General features: G+C 35.8%; 1 protein-coding gene and 1 long non-coding RNA gene across 3 annotated transcripts; one reads left to right on the top strand and one right to left on the bottom strand.

Annotated features, from left to right (window-relative positions):
- Nucleotides 1-794: 794 nt before the first annotated feature.
- LOC122826820 (ras-related protein Rap-1b) lies at nt 795-13,282 on the bottom strand. Of its 2 annotated transcripts, none has more exons than XM_044109159.1 (8): nt 13,163-13,282; nt 7,863-7,932; nt 7,252-7,320; nt 6,275-6,331; nt 6,061-6,201; nt 5,006-5,149; nt 4,837-4,929; nt 795-3,882 (listed from the first exon to the last, which is right to left on the bottom strand). In XM_044109159.1, the coding sequence occupies exons 2-7, from the start codon at nt 7,917-7,919 to the stop codon at nt 4,843-4,845; spliced, it is 555 nt and encodes a 184-aa protein (XP_043965094.1). In that variant the 5' UTR covers nt 7,920-7,932; nt 13,163-13,282; the 3' UTR covers nt 795-3,882; nt 4,837-4,842. The 2 variants fall into 2 exon arrangements, with proteins under 2 accessions (XP_043965094.1, XP_043965095.1); XM_044109160.1 differs by having other exon boundaries at nt 7,863-7,935; nt 13,163-13,273.
- On the top strand, nt 7,946-13,155 carry LOC122826823. The gene is made up of 3 exons (XR_006369875.1): nt 7,946-8,031; nt 12,533-12,594; nt 12,754-13,155. It is a non-coding gene; the product is annotated as an uncharacterized LOC122826823 (long non-coding RNA).
- Nucleotides 13,283-17,957: the final 4,675 nt, after the last annotated feature.

The raw sequence follows: 17,957 nt of genomic DNA, 5'->3' as shown, positions 1-17,957 counted from the left end.
TGTCTATTGTAGAAAAACTCAGAAATTTTTAGATTGATCTCAGAATTTCTCTAAGACAAAACAAAAAAAAAACCCTAGGTTTCAAATGTTTAACTTTTGAAATTCAGAAATGTCTGAGATTAACCTCAAAATTTTTGAAGTTTTTACTTTTCATATTCAGAAATGTTTTTTATTTGTCCTGTAATTATCATCAAAATCTCATTTTTTTTGGCTGAAATGTATTAAGTTTTATTTCTGTTTGCAACAACCCAATGATACTGTCACAACCCTTTAATAAAAACTTACAGTAAAATTAAATTACGGTATTAATGATGTGTTGAAAACGATTCCAGTAGATTCCTCTGAATATATATATATTCCAATGTACGAGGTGTACTTGAAAGCACCGTGAGGTCATCACCGTTAACCGTAAAGGACGGTGTAGAAGCGCAATATCGGAACAGCAGGGCAGACCAGATGGGAAATCACATCCTTAGGGTGGAACTCCTCCCGACTCAACACCTCGTTGCCATGGCAGCGAGGCGTTACGCGCAAGCGCGTTATAACATCGTTTTTCTTTTTTCCATCTAGTCAAATGTAATCATTTTGTAATTACTGAGAATTCAGGACAAAATGTAAATGTAACAATCATCAACTTTGAGGGGCTAAACACAGATTTTAATTTTTCAAAACTTTGGAAAACTATGCAACCTTTTCTTACCACCTAATTTTATATTATTTTGTCAACTTGTCCCCAATAAAAATCAGAGTTTATAGGATAATGTGAAACTTTTAAATACGTCCTTCTCCATCAATAAGAGGGAATAACCGACCAACACGTGTTTCTGTTACAAAATTGCACCAGTTTTATTCATTTAAGGCTTCTTAGTTTTGTTTTTACATTTGGCTTCGCCCCCCTCCACTCTGCTGCCTCTCTTGCTGCTGCGGGTTTCTGGAATGAAGAAACCAATTCAGACGACCTCCATACCAGTTCTAGCCTGGCGCGTCACTGGCTGAACTGGTTTCTTTTACATTTCACTGGTCACTGTGCTATACAGTGCAAAAAAAAAAAAAAGACGTTATTTCAATCACGGGGAACTTTTTCCACTTTGCATTTAGCTGCAGTTGCAATAGTCACTTCAGTGTAAAATTGGGCATTTTAGGGGATTCCAACAATTTAAACATAAAATGGTTTATAAAACATTGTAATGTGGGTGTAAGCAGATAAATGGACAGGAGGAGTTTATTATTGCACACCATTTGAACTTTTGTTACATTTCCTTTGAAAGCATCACACAAACATATCTGCTTATAGCTACATCACAAAGTTTTATTCCATTTATTACATTTTTTTTTTTTTACAAACCCCACAACTGAAAAATGCTAATTATTAGTACAACAACTACTGTTAAGGCCTCAATATTCTTTAAAATAAAGAGATTTCCAGACATCCAGAATCTGAGTTTGGCAAATGACAAAAGCCCCTGCAGCCCCCGATGTTTGGAGGCCGGAAAGGTCCGCCTGCAGCCACGGCTCGCCCAAAACACACCAACTCACTGAAACATCCGAGGAAATCAGTGTAAAAGTAGCTGAAAAGAGGTAAAAGGACATTCATAGGCATTTATAAAACACATTCTTAGAAAGCCGGAAAATTAAATTACCAAGCACTGAAAAACGAGACATTAATGTGTTAGATTCTGTTTAAGCACGCTGTCGCCCCCTGCGGGCAGAAACATAGAGGTCCGATCACCGCGGCTGCAAACGGACCCTCCGTCTCCTCTGACCGGCATGCAAACCGTCACAGCACCTCCTGGAGGTCAGACCGAGTACTTACTGAACATCAACATGCTACATGACTGAACGTACTGGAGGAGAAGCAGAATACTGGCAGCAGTACCGCGCCGTACCACAGTACAACACCGCAGCAGAACTCACAGAGGTCCGATGTACTACTGGTTCTGTAACACCACCACACTCATTAAAAACAAAAATAATCTGCTGTTCACAGACTTTGTGCAGCTCCACAGGCTAAATCCTCACATAGGGAATGAATTTTAAACCCAAACTACAAACACTTTTTCTGTTTTCTGTGACTCCATCTCAGCTATTCTGCCCGAATAAATATTCTGGACCAGTGTGAGTCTGCTGTCTGAAGGCAACATGTTCGCCCATCACAGCAGGTTCTGACTGAGCTCACTGTGCTGCTAACACGTTTGCTAACTCACTAGCTTTGCCCTTTCATCAAAGTTTTCTCTTCCTCAGCTGATATTTATCCACAAGTTTACAGCAACGTACAAATATTTATTACTCAACAAAAAGAAAAGCTTTCAAAAATAACCACAGAACGGTTGCAAAAGCTAACTTACTAGCAACTAATTTTAGAATTTGCTTCAGCGACAGGCACTTTAAGCTAACAGCTAAAGCTAGCATTACTTAAAACTAATAGTTTCATTGGTAGTATATACTTTTACCTATAACCTAACCTAATAGAGCCTAAAGTTAATAATGAAAGCTAGTATTAGCATTAATGCTAACATTAGCTATTGGCTTTAAGTGGCAGTAGCTAGTAACTTTAGCAACTAGAGCTTAAAGATGATCATTAAGTAGCTTCAAGAGCGTAATGTTAGTAATTAAAACTAGTATTAGCATTAATGCTAACATTAGCGATTAGCTTTAAGTGGCAGTAGCTAGTAACTTCAGCAACTAGAGCTCAAAAATTATGAAGCTTCAAGATAATGTTACATTAATTTAGCTAAAAGCTAAATGCAGCTCTAATGTTTTAGACTAGCCAGGTAGCATTTAATATTATTGTATCTTATGAAGCTAATACCTTCCAAATAGTGGAACATTAGTGTTTAAAGTGATTAATTATTTTATATATTATAATTATTCTTAAAATTACAGAATACTGAATCAGAAGAAAGCTGTTAGCATACCTTCTAGCTAAATCAATTATTTCTTTGGAATAATGCTAAAGATAAAATGCCATCAAAAACAAAAATTCACCAACAAATCTTTCATAATTCACACATTTTCCTATTTCTCTTCTCAGTTTCCCAATAAATCCCAGTAGAACCATAAATCACAGCTGATCTGCTTTAATAATCAATTTATAAATTGATTTTTTTTTATTGATAGTGACGTGTGTCCTGTGGAACATGAACATTATTCACTCAGAAAATTTGCTCAGCTTTATTGAAACCTGGACTTTAATTGTCACTTGATCAAACTTTTAGTTTTGAGCTGAACCGGTTTGAACTTTAGCAACACAGTGAGCTGACCTATGACCTGCTGCACACCGTTAGCCCCGCCCACCCGGAAATTAAAACTAAAAAACATCAACTGACTCTAGATTTTTTTTCTTTTTACACAGAATTATAATAATAAGTACTGCCATAATTATAATAATAATAACCACTGTAAGGATCCACAGGTTTAACCAGAGCGGTACACACAGCCGTCACCGTGGCAACCGCAGTGCCAAGATGGCTGACGGTCAAGCTGCATGCGGTTGAATTAGAAAAAAATTGCTGGAAACCAAAAAGTGAAAGAAAAATAAATGATAAGGAACAAAAAAATAAAAATAAAAAAAGTTGGAGGCGGCTCCCCAAGCCCGGAGCAGAGCCTCAGCAGAGAGCATGATGGGAACTGGAGTTTTAATCTGGGAAGTTGTTTGGAAAAGCCCGCCCTCCCCCTTCACCGTCATCATCATCGGATGTTTGAGGGATTTTTTTCATGTTTCCAAGGCAACGGTCTCCAATGAGGGGATTGGACATAGTCGTCACGGTAACAGAGGGTTTAGCGTGGCTGATATTGATGATTCCGTGGTTGTGTTAAAGGGGCGTGGCCAGCTGGAAGATGCTCTGTGATTGGTTGGCTTGAAGGACGTCGGTCAAGTCGGAACTAAAAGACAGAAAAAGAGACAGAATGTAAACAGGAAGTGACGGATGAAGAGTTTTCAACATTTAAATATCAAACTAATGTTAATATTGTGAATCTTTGGGTATTTTTAGTTTTAGTTTTTGCCTTAACAGCCAGCAGAGGGCGCCGGAGAGAGGCTCTAAAAATGACAAATATTTGACTAAAACGCTACTTTTCCTTTTTAAAGAGTTTTAAATTAAAGGGCTGCAACTATTAGTTTAGTAATTGATTAATTTGATTAAAAAAAATTTAAATGTGACCACATAAGCCTTTTTAATGCAGTATTAGAAACCCATTAGAAGATACAAATAAAGAATTTATTGCCTAAAATGCAGTAACATTTTATTCCTTCAGTGAATTTGAACTTCAGCAGTTTCGGCTAAAACATATTTGCAGATAAAGTTTTTTTATTCTGTATAAATACATACTTTTTACTGCTCTGATTGTTTTTATTGCCTTTATTTGAGACTGTCTACTCCAGTGAATGTTTAATTAATTAGTTGATTATTTGAATAATCAATTAATTCTGACCAATACAAATTAATTGTTTCTGAAATAAATATAAAATCAAATAAATTCCACTGTAAAAAGGCCAGTAAACTTAAAAAAAAATGATTCTGAATAGGGTAGAAATGTTTCTTAAAAATATTTAATTATAGGCAATAATGACAATTTTAGCTGAAATTTGTAAAGTCAGTTATATATTATATATTTAATGTCAAACTATTTTAAACCAGGACAAACAAACTCCAAGGCTTCGTCTTTGTTTCTCTTCTTTACCATTTTAATTCAATTATCCTGTAAACGAAGAGCTGCAAAGTCCAAACCATGGGGGGCTTTAACTAGGACAGTTAGAAAATTGAAGACGCTGAGAGGCAAATCGCCTTCCTGCCGGGTTAATAAATGAAAACGGCTTTTTTCCCGTTTGGGATTCACCTGTCATTAGAGAAGTTGGCAGATGGGCTTTTTGCGAGTATTTCCTGGAACGGGAGTCTTCCTGTTGATCTGCCGGACGAGATCGTAGAAGATCTGCGGAAACAAACGTCACATCGTCGGTTTGTGGAGGGCGCAGGCGTTGCTGGCTTTTTGGTTCAGGTGCGCTCACCTCGTTGACGTTTATCTTGCTCTTGGCCGACGTTTCCAGGAAGGCGCAGGAGTTCCACTGGCGGGCGAGGCCGACGCCCGACTCTTTGGCCACGACGCGCTCCACCTCCAGGTCGCATTTGTTCCCCACCAGGATCATGGGAACCTGCAGCGTCGCAGCAGAGACGCTTAAATCACCATATGTTTAATTACTTCATCCTGACCTTTTCCTTTTGCATTAAAAATTCAATTTGTTTCATCAAACATCAAAGTCTAGTTCTTCAAAAAACTATTAGACAATCCTGACGTTTTTTACTTGTTAAAGTTGGATTTTAATGCTTTTTAAAATAAAAACATTTAAATCTAATTCTTAAAAAAAAGACAACCCTGACTTTTTTTTTTTTACATTTAAATCCTAATTATTTATTCAAATCTGACAAAAATGAAATATAAACAATTATTTGATAAAATTGTGTGTTTTTGTCAATAAAATACAAAATGTTTAAATCATGTTATTCCAAAAAAATTTAATCTAATTCTAAAGCTTTTTAGTGAATTATTTTCTTATTGTCTTAAAAATAAATACATTTATATGGTAAATGTTTTAATTGAGGTAACTTGTTACTTCAAAGACTCTCCATGTTAATTATCCCAGATAAACAAAATCCTTTAAATCATTTACAGGTGAAACAGGAAGAGGGAAACTGTGGCCAGCAGGGGGCAGCACAGCTAAAGGTCAGTCATTTTTAACATCTAGCCTTTAAAATGAGTTTTTATACAGAGTTAAAAAATTTTAGCTGCATAATTCAGACTTTTAAGACTGAAATTATATTTTGTTTCTCGCCGTCGTTCCTAAATCTTCTATTAATTATTTATAGATGGATTATAATCTGACATTTGTAGCCGAAGCTTTAAATATTTCACAGGAAGGAGTTTTTTTCAGTACTTTCTGGCAGCTGAATATTTTGACCATCCTGGTTAGTGGGGTTGTGTTGAAGCGACGTGTGTGTGTGTGTGTGTGTGTGTGTGTGTGTGTGTGTGTGTGTGTGTGTGTGTGTGTGTGTGTGTGTGTCGTACATCCTCGGTGTCCTTCACTCTCAGGATCTGCTCTCTCAGGTCCTGAAGGTCGTTGAAGGTCGACTGAGCGGTGATGGAGTAAACCAGAGCGAAGCCCTGGCCGTTCTTCATGTACAGGTCCCTCATGGCCGTGAACTGCTCCTGTGGAAACACCGGCGGAGGTGAGGAGACTCTCAAACGCACGGCTGACCTCTGACCTCTGACCGGCCCTTACTGTTCCAGCCGTGTCCAGGATCTCCAGCATGCACTGCTGCCCGTCCACCTCCACTTGCTGCAGGGACAGGAAGTCAAAACTCAACAATATTCTCCGACGTTTTACATAAACTGACTCACTGCGTCGCTTAAAACCTCATTTTCTTTTTGCAGTTTATTTTCTTAAAAATCTATAAATTGAAAAATGTTTATTTTACATAATAAAACAACAAAGAAAATCCAAATGCAGAAAATTCACACCAACTAAAATAAGGGTATAAATATATAAATTATTCAGTAATGTGAAAATATAAGAAATCAATAGAATAAATAGAATGTAAAATGTTTAATTTAATGCATATTAATATGAAAAATAATTATAACTATGATATAAAAATATAAACGATTAAAATGATAACTGAAAGACATTTTATTTCTAAATAAAATACATAAATAAAACAAATTAAGCCATGCATTGATCATGTAACATAGAAAATACGTTGTAATGAATACATCAGTAAAAAAACTACAATATATTAATTTAATATTAAATTATAGGTCTCTGAATAAATCTACAACCAATTAAAATAATTAATAAATAAAAAAATTAAAATGTTATTCCTGTTTAGAAATAAAATATGTTACTAAAAGTCATGTACAAATACAATATATAAACAAATACATAAAAATATATAAATAAAACTTTAAAATAAATACATAAATTAAGTATTGATCAAAAATAGTAAAGAATTAGAAATATAATAAAAGATTGTAAACAGTGAGCAATTTATTCCTAATTAAAATAAATAAACTATTTCAAATTTAAATATTTAGTATTTAAATTTTGTTTAATCTTTGTTTTCACACGTTGATTAAATAATTTATAAGGTGACATTCCTACATCTAATGTTCCTGGATTGGAGAGGAATCGGCCTCAGGACATCCCATAATATCAGTTTCTCTGCTTTCAGCCAATCAGAAACAATCTGGCGCTCCTACCTTCCTGTACGAGTCCTCTATCGTCGGGTCGTATTTCTCCACAAAGATTCCCTGAACAAACTGGACCGTCTGCACAGAGAGAGGAAGAGGAGGAGATGAAGAGCAGCTTCATCACCAGTTTTACTGATTAAAAAGCAACATTTCTAAATGTTTACAGGTATTTATGCTTTGGTATAATATTTAATACTAAATACAAGTATTTAATCTTTCTTTAACCACATTAGCATCAAATTATCAGTAGCATCAGGACAGAGTTGGTCATGTCAGATTTTAACTTTTCTGTCATTAAAACAAAGTTTCTATCGTAATTTAATTATTTTCTAATATGACTATTTTCTGTAATTTAACACAAATTCTCATACAACTTCATCAAATAACACACAGAAGGTGAGAAAGACAACAAGCGAAAACAAGCATTAAAATCTGAAAATATTTTTACTTTTTTAGCCATATCACCCAATTTTTATTTTACTCAAATGTCTGTAACAATGTTTTGCCACTTGTTATGGACATTTAAAAAAATGTTGGTTTAAATGTGTGTTTTTGTTTGCAGAGCAGCTCTGAGATGTTTAGTCAGGAAAACACAACCAGGAAGTGTTAGCGGGACTTACCAGCGCTGACTTCCCGACGCCTCCTGATCCCAAAACAACCAGTTTATATTCACGCATCCTGACTGTCTGTCTGCTGGGCGAGAGAGAGAGAGACAGGGAGAGAGAGAGAGAGGAGCATTAGAGCGGCCAATCAGAGCACAGCTCACTCCACCTGCAGCTGAGCCCTCAGGTAAACTCAGTACAGCTTCAGGTCATGTGATCACACAGCTGGCGGAATTTCCCCCTTCCTGGTTACGGTTGCTATGTGTAGGCATGTGAGCAGCCAGCGTCGTCACGGCAACGCAGGCATAAGAACTTTAGAGTTTTGACCAGGAAAAAAGGCTGAAATAAATCAAAGCTTTAATGTGGTTTAAAATGTTTCAAAGCTTTGTATGTTTTTATTTAATAACAACTAAATCTGGACTATTCTTTTTAAAAATCTGAATCCATAAGCATAAAATAAATGTATTTTAAAAGGAAGCTATGTTAAAATATAGTTTAATAGTTTCATAGTACTCACAGTAAACTTTAAACCAAAAACATATCTCATTTCTTTCAATTAAAAACTAAACCTATTCAACATTTTATAACATTTATTTATTATTTTAATTTTGATGCTAATAGTTGAATTAGAGGATTTATATTTACTGCAGGATTTATATTTTCTGAGCCCATAATACTCTTTAAGGGCTGAATTTAGACAGAAAGTTCATAAACGGTGCAGAAACTGAGAGGAGCTGATCACCTGGCATTTATACTGTCAGTATTTCTGCTGCTTTTTTAAAAGTGAATGTAAAAATAAACTGAAAACAAACTGAACACCTGTCGCCTTTTCGGCATCATTTAAAGTGTTCAGCTTAGATCTAAAATAAGAAACGGCCACAGCGTCCTCACAAGCATAGACAAACTCTCACAATCAGCTAATGAGGGCCACTAAGGTTGCCATGGCGATGAGGTAACATGTTTAAAGCAGCAAAACAGAAATTTCATCCAAAACATCTAAGAGACAAACAAATCAAACACTGAGGAAAAAAAATCAGATTTTTCTCTTATAGACAAACTCAGAAATCCACCATTTCCTGTAATGTTTTTTTACATTTAGCAGTCATTTTCACCACTGTGGAGTGAAATTAACTCTGAACTTTGACTAGACCACTCCAAAACTTAAATCTAACTCTTGTAAGATTACTTTAAAAACACAACAGATCCAGCTGTGAAGCGATACTTATCTGATTAGCTGTTTGCTACTCATATCTTCATCTAATCCCCTAGCAACGGTAACCAGGTAACCGTTCGAAAACATTCTCAGATTACCCAGAAACTCCTGCACTGTTGCATAGCAACAACATCCCATTTAAACCTTGTTTGTGTTGCTCTGATGTTTAAATTCAGCACCAGCTGAGATTCAGAGAAAAACAGCCGATTTAAAATGTTTTTACATTTTTAAAGGTCGACATTAGTGGATAAAGTGACATCTAGTGGTGCGAAGGCTGAACTGCGATCTTCTCCACTGTTGCAACGTTAAACCTGGGAGATTTAATCTGGATTTTTAATCTAGAAACTAGATTCTCCAAACCTCAAAATGAGAGCAATCTGTAAAAGTTTGAAAATCCTGACTTAAAACAAAAACTCACAATAATTGTAATATTAAATCCAGAAAATCAGAACCAGAGGTATGCATGGTGAACCGTCATGATTAATCTGATTAATCCTGAGGATTCTCACTAAATTAGAATCAAAAAGTTCATTTATTCCAGAATTTATTGGTGTTAATTTTCATAATTATGACTTACAGCCAACACAAAATTCAGTTTCTCAAAAAACGGATTCAAATTAGCAATAAAATAAGTTGGCCTGAGTCGATTAATCAGATTAATTATGATGAAACGAATATGGAAATAATCGTCAACCAATATACCAATCGATTAATCACTTACTGGATCTTACAGACTCTGAGAAATGGGTGAAAAAACAACCAAAACTGCATAAAATATATTATTATATTATAATTATATATAGACAAAAACCTTCTCTGTCTGTCAATATGTTTTAGTTTCACCTGGTTTGAGTTCTTTAATTGCATTTTGATCAATAAAATGTTTATTTTCTTACTTGAATAAGAAACAATCGTTTATTTGGATCCTTCAATGGATTTCTAATGTTGTGTAAATTAATACTCAGCAGAATGTGCCAATTTTGTATCCGATTAATCATCAAAATAATCGTTTCTAGAGTTATTCCTGCATTTCAGGCTGCAACATCTCCCCAACATATGAAGCAGGAACAGATTTTAATCCTGATTTGTTCCTGATTTGTTTCTTTGATGAGCGGAGACGTTCAGGAGATCGTCAGGAAAAACAAAATCATTAAAATGACAAAAAACAGAACGCAATCTGCAGAGCGTTATAGGAATCTCAGCGTGCAAGCCTGAACTAGACAAACATGACTCCGAGTTTCAACATTCGGACTGCTCCTGAATGCATCAGCAGAGGCAGATTTTATTGCCTCAGGTTCTGTAAAAAGGGCTTGTTTGTCGATCACACGTCGATGCTACGAGTCTAGACGAGTCAGGACTCAGGAATCTGAAGTTTCCCCGAACATCACGACTAAAACACAAAACCTTGAACACGTCACAACAGGAGGCGAGTTAAAGATCAGAGGTGACAATAAACTCAACAACAAGCTTAAATGAGGCGCTACGTTGATGTTTACCGCTATTTAAATTATGATTTACATCCAATCAAAAACCTAAATTAAGTTTTCAATCGAGTCTGAAACACCAGCTGCTGTTATTTATTATTTGTTTGAATATAAATGTTTAATTCGTGCAGTTTTCTCCCTAAAATAGAGTCGGAAGTAGAAGAAATTACAGAAAGAAAAGTAAATATTTACACAGGTAAATAAGTAAACAGGTTTTTGTTTTTAGTTTAGACCCAATAGAAATAAAATTTTATTTTTCTTTTTGTTTAATAAAAAGGCTAAAAAATGAAGTAGTGATTTAAATTTAGTTTAAAAAAAGACCAAGTAGAGTCTCCATATCAGAATCATTCAGTTTTCACTCAAGATGATAAAATATCTGATTTTATTTTTAAGTCATCAAAACTGAGAATTGCCTAAAATCAAACAGCAGCGTGCAGTTTGAGATTAATAACATTATAAATTATATAAATATAATCCAGAGATGGGGATAATCCTGTAATTTATTTGTTAAAAAAATAAATCGATCAGATTCCTCCCAGTCGGAACCAGAACTCTTCGCTAATTAACAGTTTTTAGTTTTCTTTGCTCCACAACTGAAGTCTCAGAAAAACTATCAATTTTACCTCTAAAAGCTGAAAAACAATTAAATAAGTTGATTAAAGAATGACTTTGACTCATTGGTCATATATTAAAAGATTTAATTCCTGCTGGATGTTTTATTAAAATATCTCTAATAAAACCAAAACCAGCAGCTGGAACGTCACTGAGATCTGAAGAACATGTTTGTCTTTTGTTCATTTCTGCATTCAGGTGTTAAAAGAAAGTCCTGGTTTATAAAAAAGATCAATTATTTTAATCCAGTGTGATTATTAATAATATTAATCTCAGTGTTAGAAGAATAAAACAGCAGCAGAGACCTCTTACTTTTTTAATCAGTTTGGTTCCACTTTGTGTAATAATCACCCAAATTTATCAAGATAATGTAATTTTGTATGATTTCTGGGTAGTTAAAATGTCTGTAAAGTGTGTTGAGTTGAAATTAAAGCAACAGAAAACCAATTTGTCCAGTAAGGCTCGGAGCTGGACTGATGGAAACTGTTCAACTTCTGCTTGTCTGCAGCACAGAAAGTTTAACTTCACTAATTTATCAAATATTTAGTTTCAGAATGCAGCAAAGAAACTGAAACGGCCTCGTTTTCATGCTCAGCTGTGACGAGTTCATGTTTTTAGTCAACAACTTCCTCTTTATTTTCTATTTTTCACCCCACTTTCACATTTGAACTCTGTCCTTGCATAAGTAACACTTTTAATTTGCCAAAAAATAAAAAATAAATAAACAAAAGCTTGGATAAGATCTTGTAGATAAATTTACATTTTTCTTCAACTTTAGCTAGAGCGTAAGATCCTGATGGTTGGTTAATGTATTAAATAGAAACACTTTAAAAATGCTCATCTAATTCTGCTTAATCAACCAATTAAACTTAATAGTTTTTCTCATTTTCAGGACTTAACTGTAATATTTATTTGTTAAATAACTTTGTCTCTGTTTTAAATGTGATTTTCTAACTGGACAAACTTTGGCTTAACATTTAAAATTAAATTCAGGATTTATTGTGATTATTTTCTGTAAATATTGTTGACAGACTTAAATTACAGCAGAATTTTGTATTTTTACTCCGTCAGATTTGATTATTTGTTAATTTTATTATTATTTCAGATTAAATCCAATTTAAGCTGCTGTTATCTCAATATAAAGACTTGCATTTTAACACTGAGTACGTTCTTCGCCTGCATACCCACACATGTTGGTACCAGGCTTTATTTGTGTTGTTTGTGTTTCTGACACCAGCATCTGCAGTTTGTTTATATGTGACACAAGAGGCCCAGTTAGTGAAAGTGCCGCTGATTAAACAGAACTTTATCAGAACCTATTGTTTTATTTCATCACCATGCAGCTTTATTAGCCAACCTGCCTTTTTTCCTGACTGCAGGTTAATCTGCTGGAGTGAAGTTGGACCGAACCGCCACAGATCCCTGAGTCCAGCAGAACTAGGTGGGGCCTGTCAATACTCCTCTATTTGCTGCTGACATTACAGCAAGCAAGGGAATAAACCCGAGCTTTGTGTGGAAATAACAGACCCAGTGTGAGGCAGACAGGATCCTCTGAACTCCTCCACTCAGTCTCACTTCACTTCCTTTCTTTATCCTCCAGCGGAGCAGCGGGGGTTCCTCCGTACCGCGGCCGCCCCACAGCGCTCCCTGTCCGGGCTGCTCATGCGGCAGGCCCCGCTCCCATGGAGAACCTGATGCCGAGTATAAGCTAAAGCCCAAACATTCTGCTAGCGATCGGATACAGAGTCGGAGCCGGGGAGACAGCCGCCCTGATGCCACCCAGCTGTCTAACATCCGTTAGCTGTCCGTCGGTCTGTCCGCCGGTCGGTCGCTTCCGCAAACCCAACCCAGCTCGGTTCGCCTCGGCACCGGTCTGTCCACCTCCCTGACCGCTCCTGTCTGTCTAAACCAGCCCTCCTACTACCGGAGGTTAACCTCCATCCAATAAATGAGAATGAAATCAGAAGAAAAGGGAGAAAAAAGAGGAAATCAGCAGCGACAGTACTTACAGTCATCCACCCGTCCGCTGTGCTGCGCGTCGCTCTCTCTCCCACTCTCTGTGAAGCTCTCTCGACCAGAGCCGCTCCCTCCTGCCGCTCCTCCGCGCTGACGTAAAGCTGGACGCCGTAAACGTGACAGCTTCCGGAAAAACTTTTCAAAATAAAACCATCAACGAACCAGAACATGTTCTAGGAGGAAAAACTTGTACTCCAAGCAACAAAACTTTACTTATATAGCACACTTACAACAGCGTGCTTCACAATAATCACACCAACAGAGGTAGACACAAGATCAAATAAATAAAATTAACTTTGATTGAAAAATAGTGACAATAAAATTAATTGTATTTTTTGACATATTTACATTTTAAAATGATCAATAAACTGCTTGGTAGATGAAATACTGGCATTATTACTTCATAGCAATAGAGTCTGGTGTTCAAATCCAAACCTGTTTAACATATAAAATTAATATATATTCATTCATTGAAAACATAATTAGTATAAACAAATGAAAGTAAAACTGTTTAAAATGTTATATAGTAATTTCATTTTATCGTGTAACAAAACCTGGTTACATTCCAGATACTTCTGTCGTTTGCACATTTCAGAAATTAGCTTGTATGACAACATAGAGTTTTTTTTGTTAGTGTTATTATTTAAAATGCATCTATAAAACTAAAACAGGAAATTTTTAGCATCTTGCTTTAAAATGAGCAATGATAAAACGTTTATTTGGAACAGCGATAGATTCAGTTATTCTGGCCTCTTTGGTTTTTGTTGTTGTGGTAGCACTTTATTTTGAAGGCAGAAAGTCTAATTTCCGGTCTTGCTCCAATTCTGTCATTTAGCATCTTTTTTCAATCTCTTACAGCTGGTTCCCGCTTCCTGAAGCATAAATCACTTTTATTGTGTTTCAGTTTAATTTCAAATATTAGATTAACACAACCAATGTTTAAAAATCCAAAACAGAAATACATTTCCTTGTCAAAATACACTGTAGTCATGGAAAAGATGTTAGTTTAGCCACAAGAAAACCACTAATCAGTGATGCTGAGTATAAAATGGCTTCAATTTGCAAGAAAGCGTGGAAAACGGTCATGTGGCCCAGATTTGCCCTCTTCCACACTGATCAGCATATCGGGATTTGAAGAAAGTCTGACACTGTAGCTGCCTGTGGTGTCAACTCTATGACCTGAGGTTTCTGCAGTTGGTCTGGTTAAAGTTCAACAACATTATGAGGTCCAGACTACCTGAAAGTGCTGAATGACATAATGTCATAAATGGATTGTTTCTTCACTGATGACACGGGAATATTCCAAGATGACAACGCAGGGTCCTTTTTGACCTGCCAGGTCTTACAGGAACAAAACATAACCAAAATAAACATTGGCAAACATTGTTGCTGCTTTGTGAGTTGGATCAGAGTACACACTGATGAACCTAAGTATTACACAGTGGAGCAACACAGAATCTACAGCGTAACATAAACATGTTAATTATGGTAAACAGCAGAAAACTCTGGTTTGGCTTTTCCCAAACTAACAATTAAGGTAACACAGAGCAACACCAGAGTTGTTTGGTCTCTTGGTTGCTGGTTCTCCAACTTTATTGCTTCACTGTAACTTTAAAACGTCAAAATGCTGCATTTTACTCAGAAAAAATATCTATGTAATATTCAGGTCCTGCAATTTAATGTAGCGGAGTTCCTCAGGGCCCGACTCCCGGCTCACTTTGATATCCATTGCTTTGTGTATGATACAACAACATTGTGTTGCCACAAGGTTAATTTCGCTGATTTCATTCGTGTGTTTGAAGAGGAAAATAAAAACTTCCACAGCGCTCCGATGTAAAAATGTAAAACAAAAATTTATTCCACAGTTTCTTGCGTTATCCTTTACAAGAGCAATTAAATCTTAAATAACCTCCACAAAACAAACTACGGTTGAAAACCCGTGTGACTGTCGATTCTCACTTGCAGCGCCTTTCCTTTCTCACTTCTCTCTCACCTTTGTTAACACTCAGGCCGCGCACCTCATTTGCATAAATTGCAAAGTGGCCACTGTAGTTACAAAGCATACAAACTTAAAATAAAACACTTATTCACAATAAAACATTATGAAATTAGCTACATGCAATATAATAATGCTACCTATACCTAAACAAATACACTTATTAAATTACTAATTAAACAAATAAGTTTTTACAGTGACTGATTATTTTATACATTAACTTGGCCTCCACAAACATATTTCAGTCTGATTCTTGTCTTATTTAGTTCAAATCTTAATTGTGATTTTGAACATGAATCTTTCAATAGTTCACTGGTTGAGTGAGTTTATGTAACGGAGTTCCTCAGGGCAGTAATCTTGGCTCATTGTTGTATTTCAGTCTAACTGCAGTTTTATTTGTTTGGTATGTTCTACTCCTGTCAGTTAATTGTAATTCTGATCGTTAAGCTTTCACTCAACACATAGACATAAAAACCACATATAGAAGATAATTCAATTAAAAATCTTCGACAGAAGTTGTAATTAAAGCTTATTAACACAACAAAATAACGGAAACTATTCTTTAACAGTTACAGCAATTAAAAATTGTGTTTTATTTAAATCTCTACTTTTTCTCTCCATTTTGAGATGGTGACTGGGCAGAAACTGAAATAATTGTCCTCCCTGTTTGCAGTTTGTGTCAGATTGACAACAAAAGAACAGAAAATGACGTGGTGATCTGTGGGTGGGTGTCACAGCGTAGCGGTGATGCTAACGCCTCGACAGCCCAACATGCTTCTCACTTACTGAAACTGATCTTCAAAAACCCAGCATATCTGCAGGATGAAGCCCCGCAGGACGAGGCGTTTTCTGCTGTGAAGCCACACCCAAACAGGAAGGAGTCACCGAGAATAGAGCGGCCCTCCACCCAACCAGCTTCCCTTTCACTGACACACACTTCCTCTAAGTCTGTTTGTTTGCTTCTTGCAAAGTTCTGCTCACCCAGAACTGCAAAAAATAAGCAACCTGGACGCAACAACAGAGGAGATTTCAATTCCTTGCTGTTAAATTGTGACTCTTTGTCATTTTTATCTTGTTTTTTTCCCCCAAATTAAATTATTCTGCTCCCTCCCACACAGCTCTCACCTTTTCTGCAGGCGGCCCATCAGAGCAGAATAAATTACCGCGCTTCAAAGAAGTAAAATCATCAGCATGTCAATGATCCGGCTCCAGGCTCGCCGATATTCACATGTTGCTAAGAGACCAGATGAATGAGCATCACTGCGTTTGTTTACTGTCTGATGAGTTTCTGCCTCATTTAAGCAGCCAATCAGAGCCGGAAGCAGCCGAACGAGAAGAAAGTCACCTGTTGGAAAAACCCATGTTCAGGTAAACACTGCGCCAGGTAAGAAGCTGAGTTTTATTCACAGGAAATATCTCAGATTAAACTCAACACTGAAGTGAACTTTGGCTCCCTCTGCTGCTGTGGAAACAGAGCAGAAACTCTGTTTCCACAGCAGCAGAGGGATTTTTATTTTTAGAATAAAAAATAAAAATCACCTAAAAGGTTATTTTTTATCTTCTCAACAATAAACTCAGCATAATCTAATTAACAAAATAAATTATCTGATTTTTTTTTTTATAGGAACAGGATTGTTTTCTTTGCTAAATTGTTAAATTTTGGGCTCAATTGAAGAAAATTGGAAACTGTTCTCAAGAATATAAACAAGATCTAGATGGTTTACTTTATAGTCAATGGACAGATGTGGAGAATAGAAGAAAATCAAAAAGCTTGGACATGATTATTACTTTGTGTATTTTAGGTTCTACAATTTTACCTTTGAAACTCCAAAATACAGTTTTCTTCTGAAAAAACAGCCATCAAATATTGATGTACCTGAATTCCTCAGGGCACTAATCTCGGCTCACTGTTACGGTGTGTTCAATGCTTTGTAGATGACAATAACAGTTTTATTTGTTTGGTGTTGTTCTATAGAAAGGAGTATTTTTTATTTAAAAGTTGTAGTTTTGTGCTAATTAATTCTGGTGGCCCCAATCGGCCCTCTGACCCTCCTTTAAACACTCTTACTTAACAATTGTGTGACCAAATTGTTAATTTGTCAACTTTGTAATAAGTTTCCAGGATCAGTTTCAGATTTGACTGAATCCTGTTTGTGACTAGCAGTTCAGTGGAAACATTACAAAAACAAAACAAAAACGAAGGAAATGATCTAATTTAGCAGCTCATGCTGACACACGCTGGGATTTCCTCACCAGGATAAAATCCAGTTTCAACATGAAAATATTTCCCAATATTTTCTCCCTCAATGTTCACCTCTGGTTAGAAATGAATCCTGTTTGAAGACATTAGTTTTTTCCTAAAGCAGAACCAGATCACTGTACTGTTAATGTTGCACACAACTCAAAATATGCATTTTAAGTTGAATAATTATCTAGAATACACTCTATATCTAAGTTTTGAGCAGTTTTAAAATGTAGAGTCACAAAAATGCATTTTCATGAAATTCACATGCAGTTTTTCCATAAGATTGTTTTTTTGGTCAATAGGTTACAAACTAAACACGTTTTGAATTAATTTTCTATAATAATCAAATGATTCATTAAAGAAAATTTTACTTTTGTGGATGTGAGCAATTTTTACAACTTAATTTAAGGCATTTATTTATATTTGCGTTCTTTGGGCTTCAGCCAATCAGCATTAAGGAAAATAAATTAGCTTCTTAGCACATCCACTATTAGCATGTCATGTAGCATTGTTAGTATTTGGAATGCTTTTTATTTGATAAAGTAAC

The sequence above is a fragment of the Gambusia affinis genome, linkage group LG23 (assembly GCF_019740435.1).
Source record: "Gambusia affinis linkage group LG23, SWU_Gaff_1.0, whole genome shotgun sequence".
Lineage (NCBI taxonomy): Eukaryota > Metazoa > Chordata > Actinopteri > Cyprinodontiformes > Poeciliidae > Gambusia > Gambusia affinis.
Note: the sequence above shows the minus strand (reverse complement) of the source record. Positions and strands in the feature narration are given on the sequence as shown.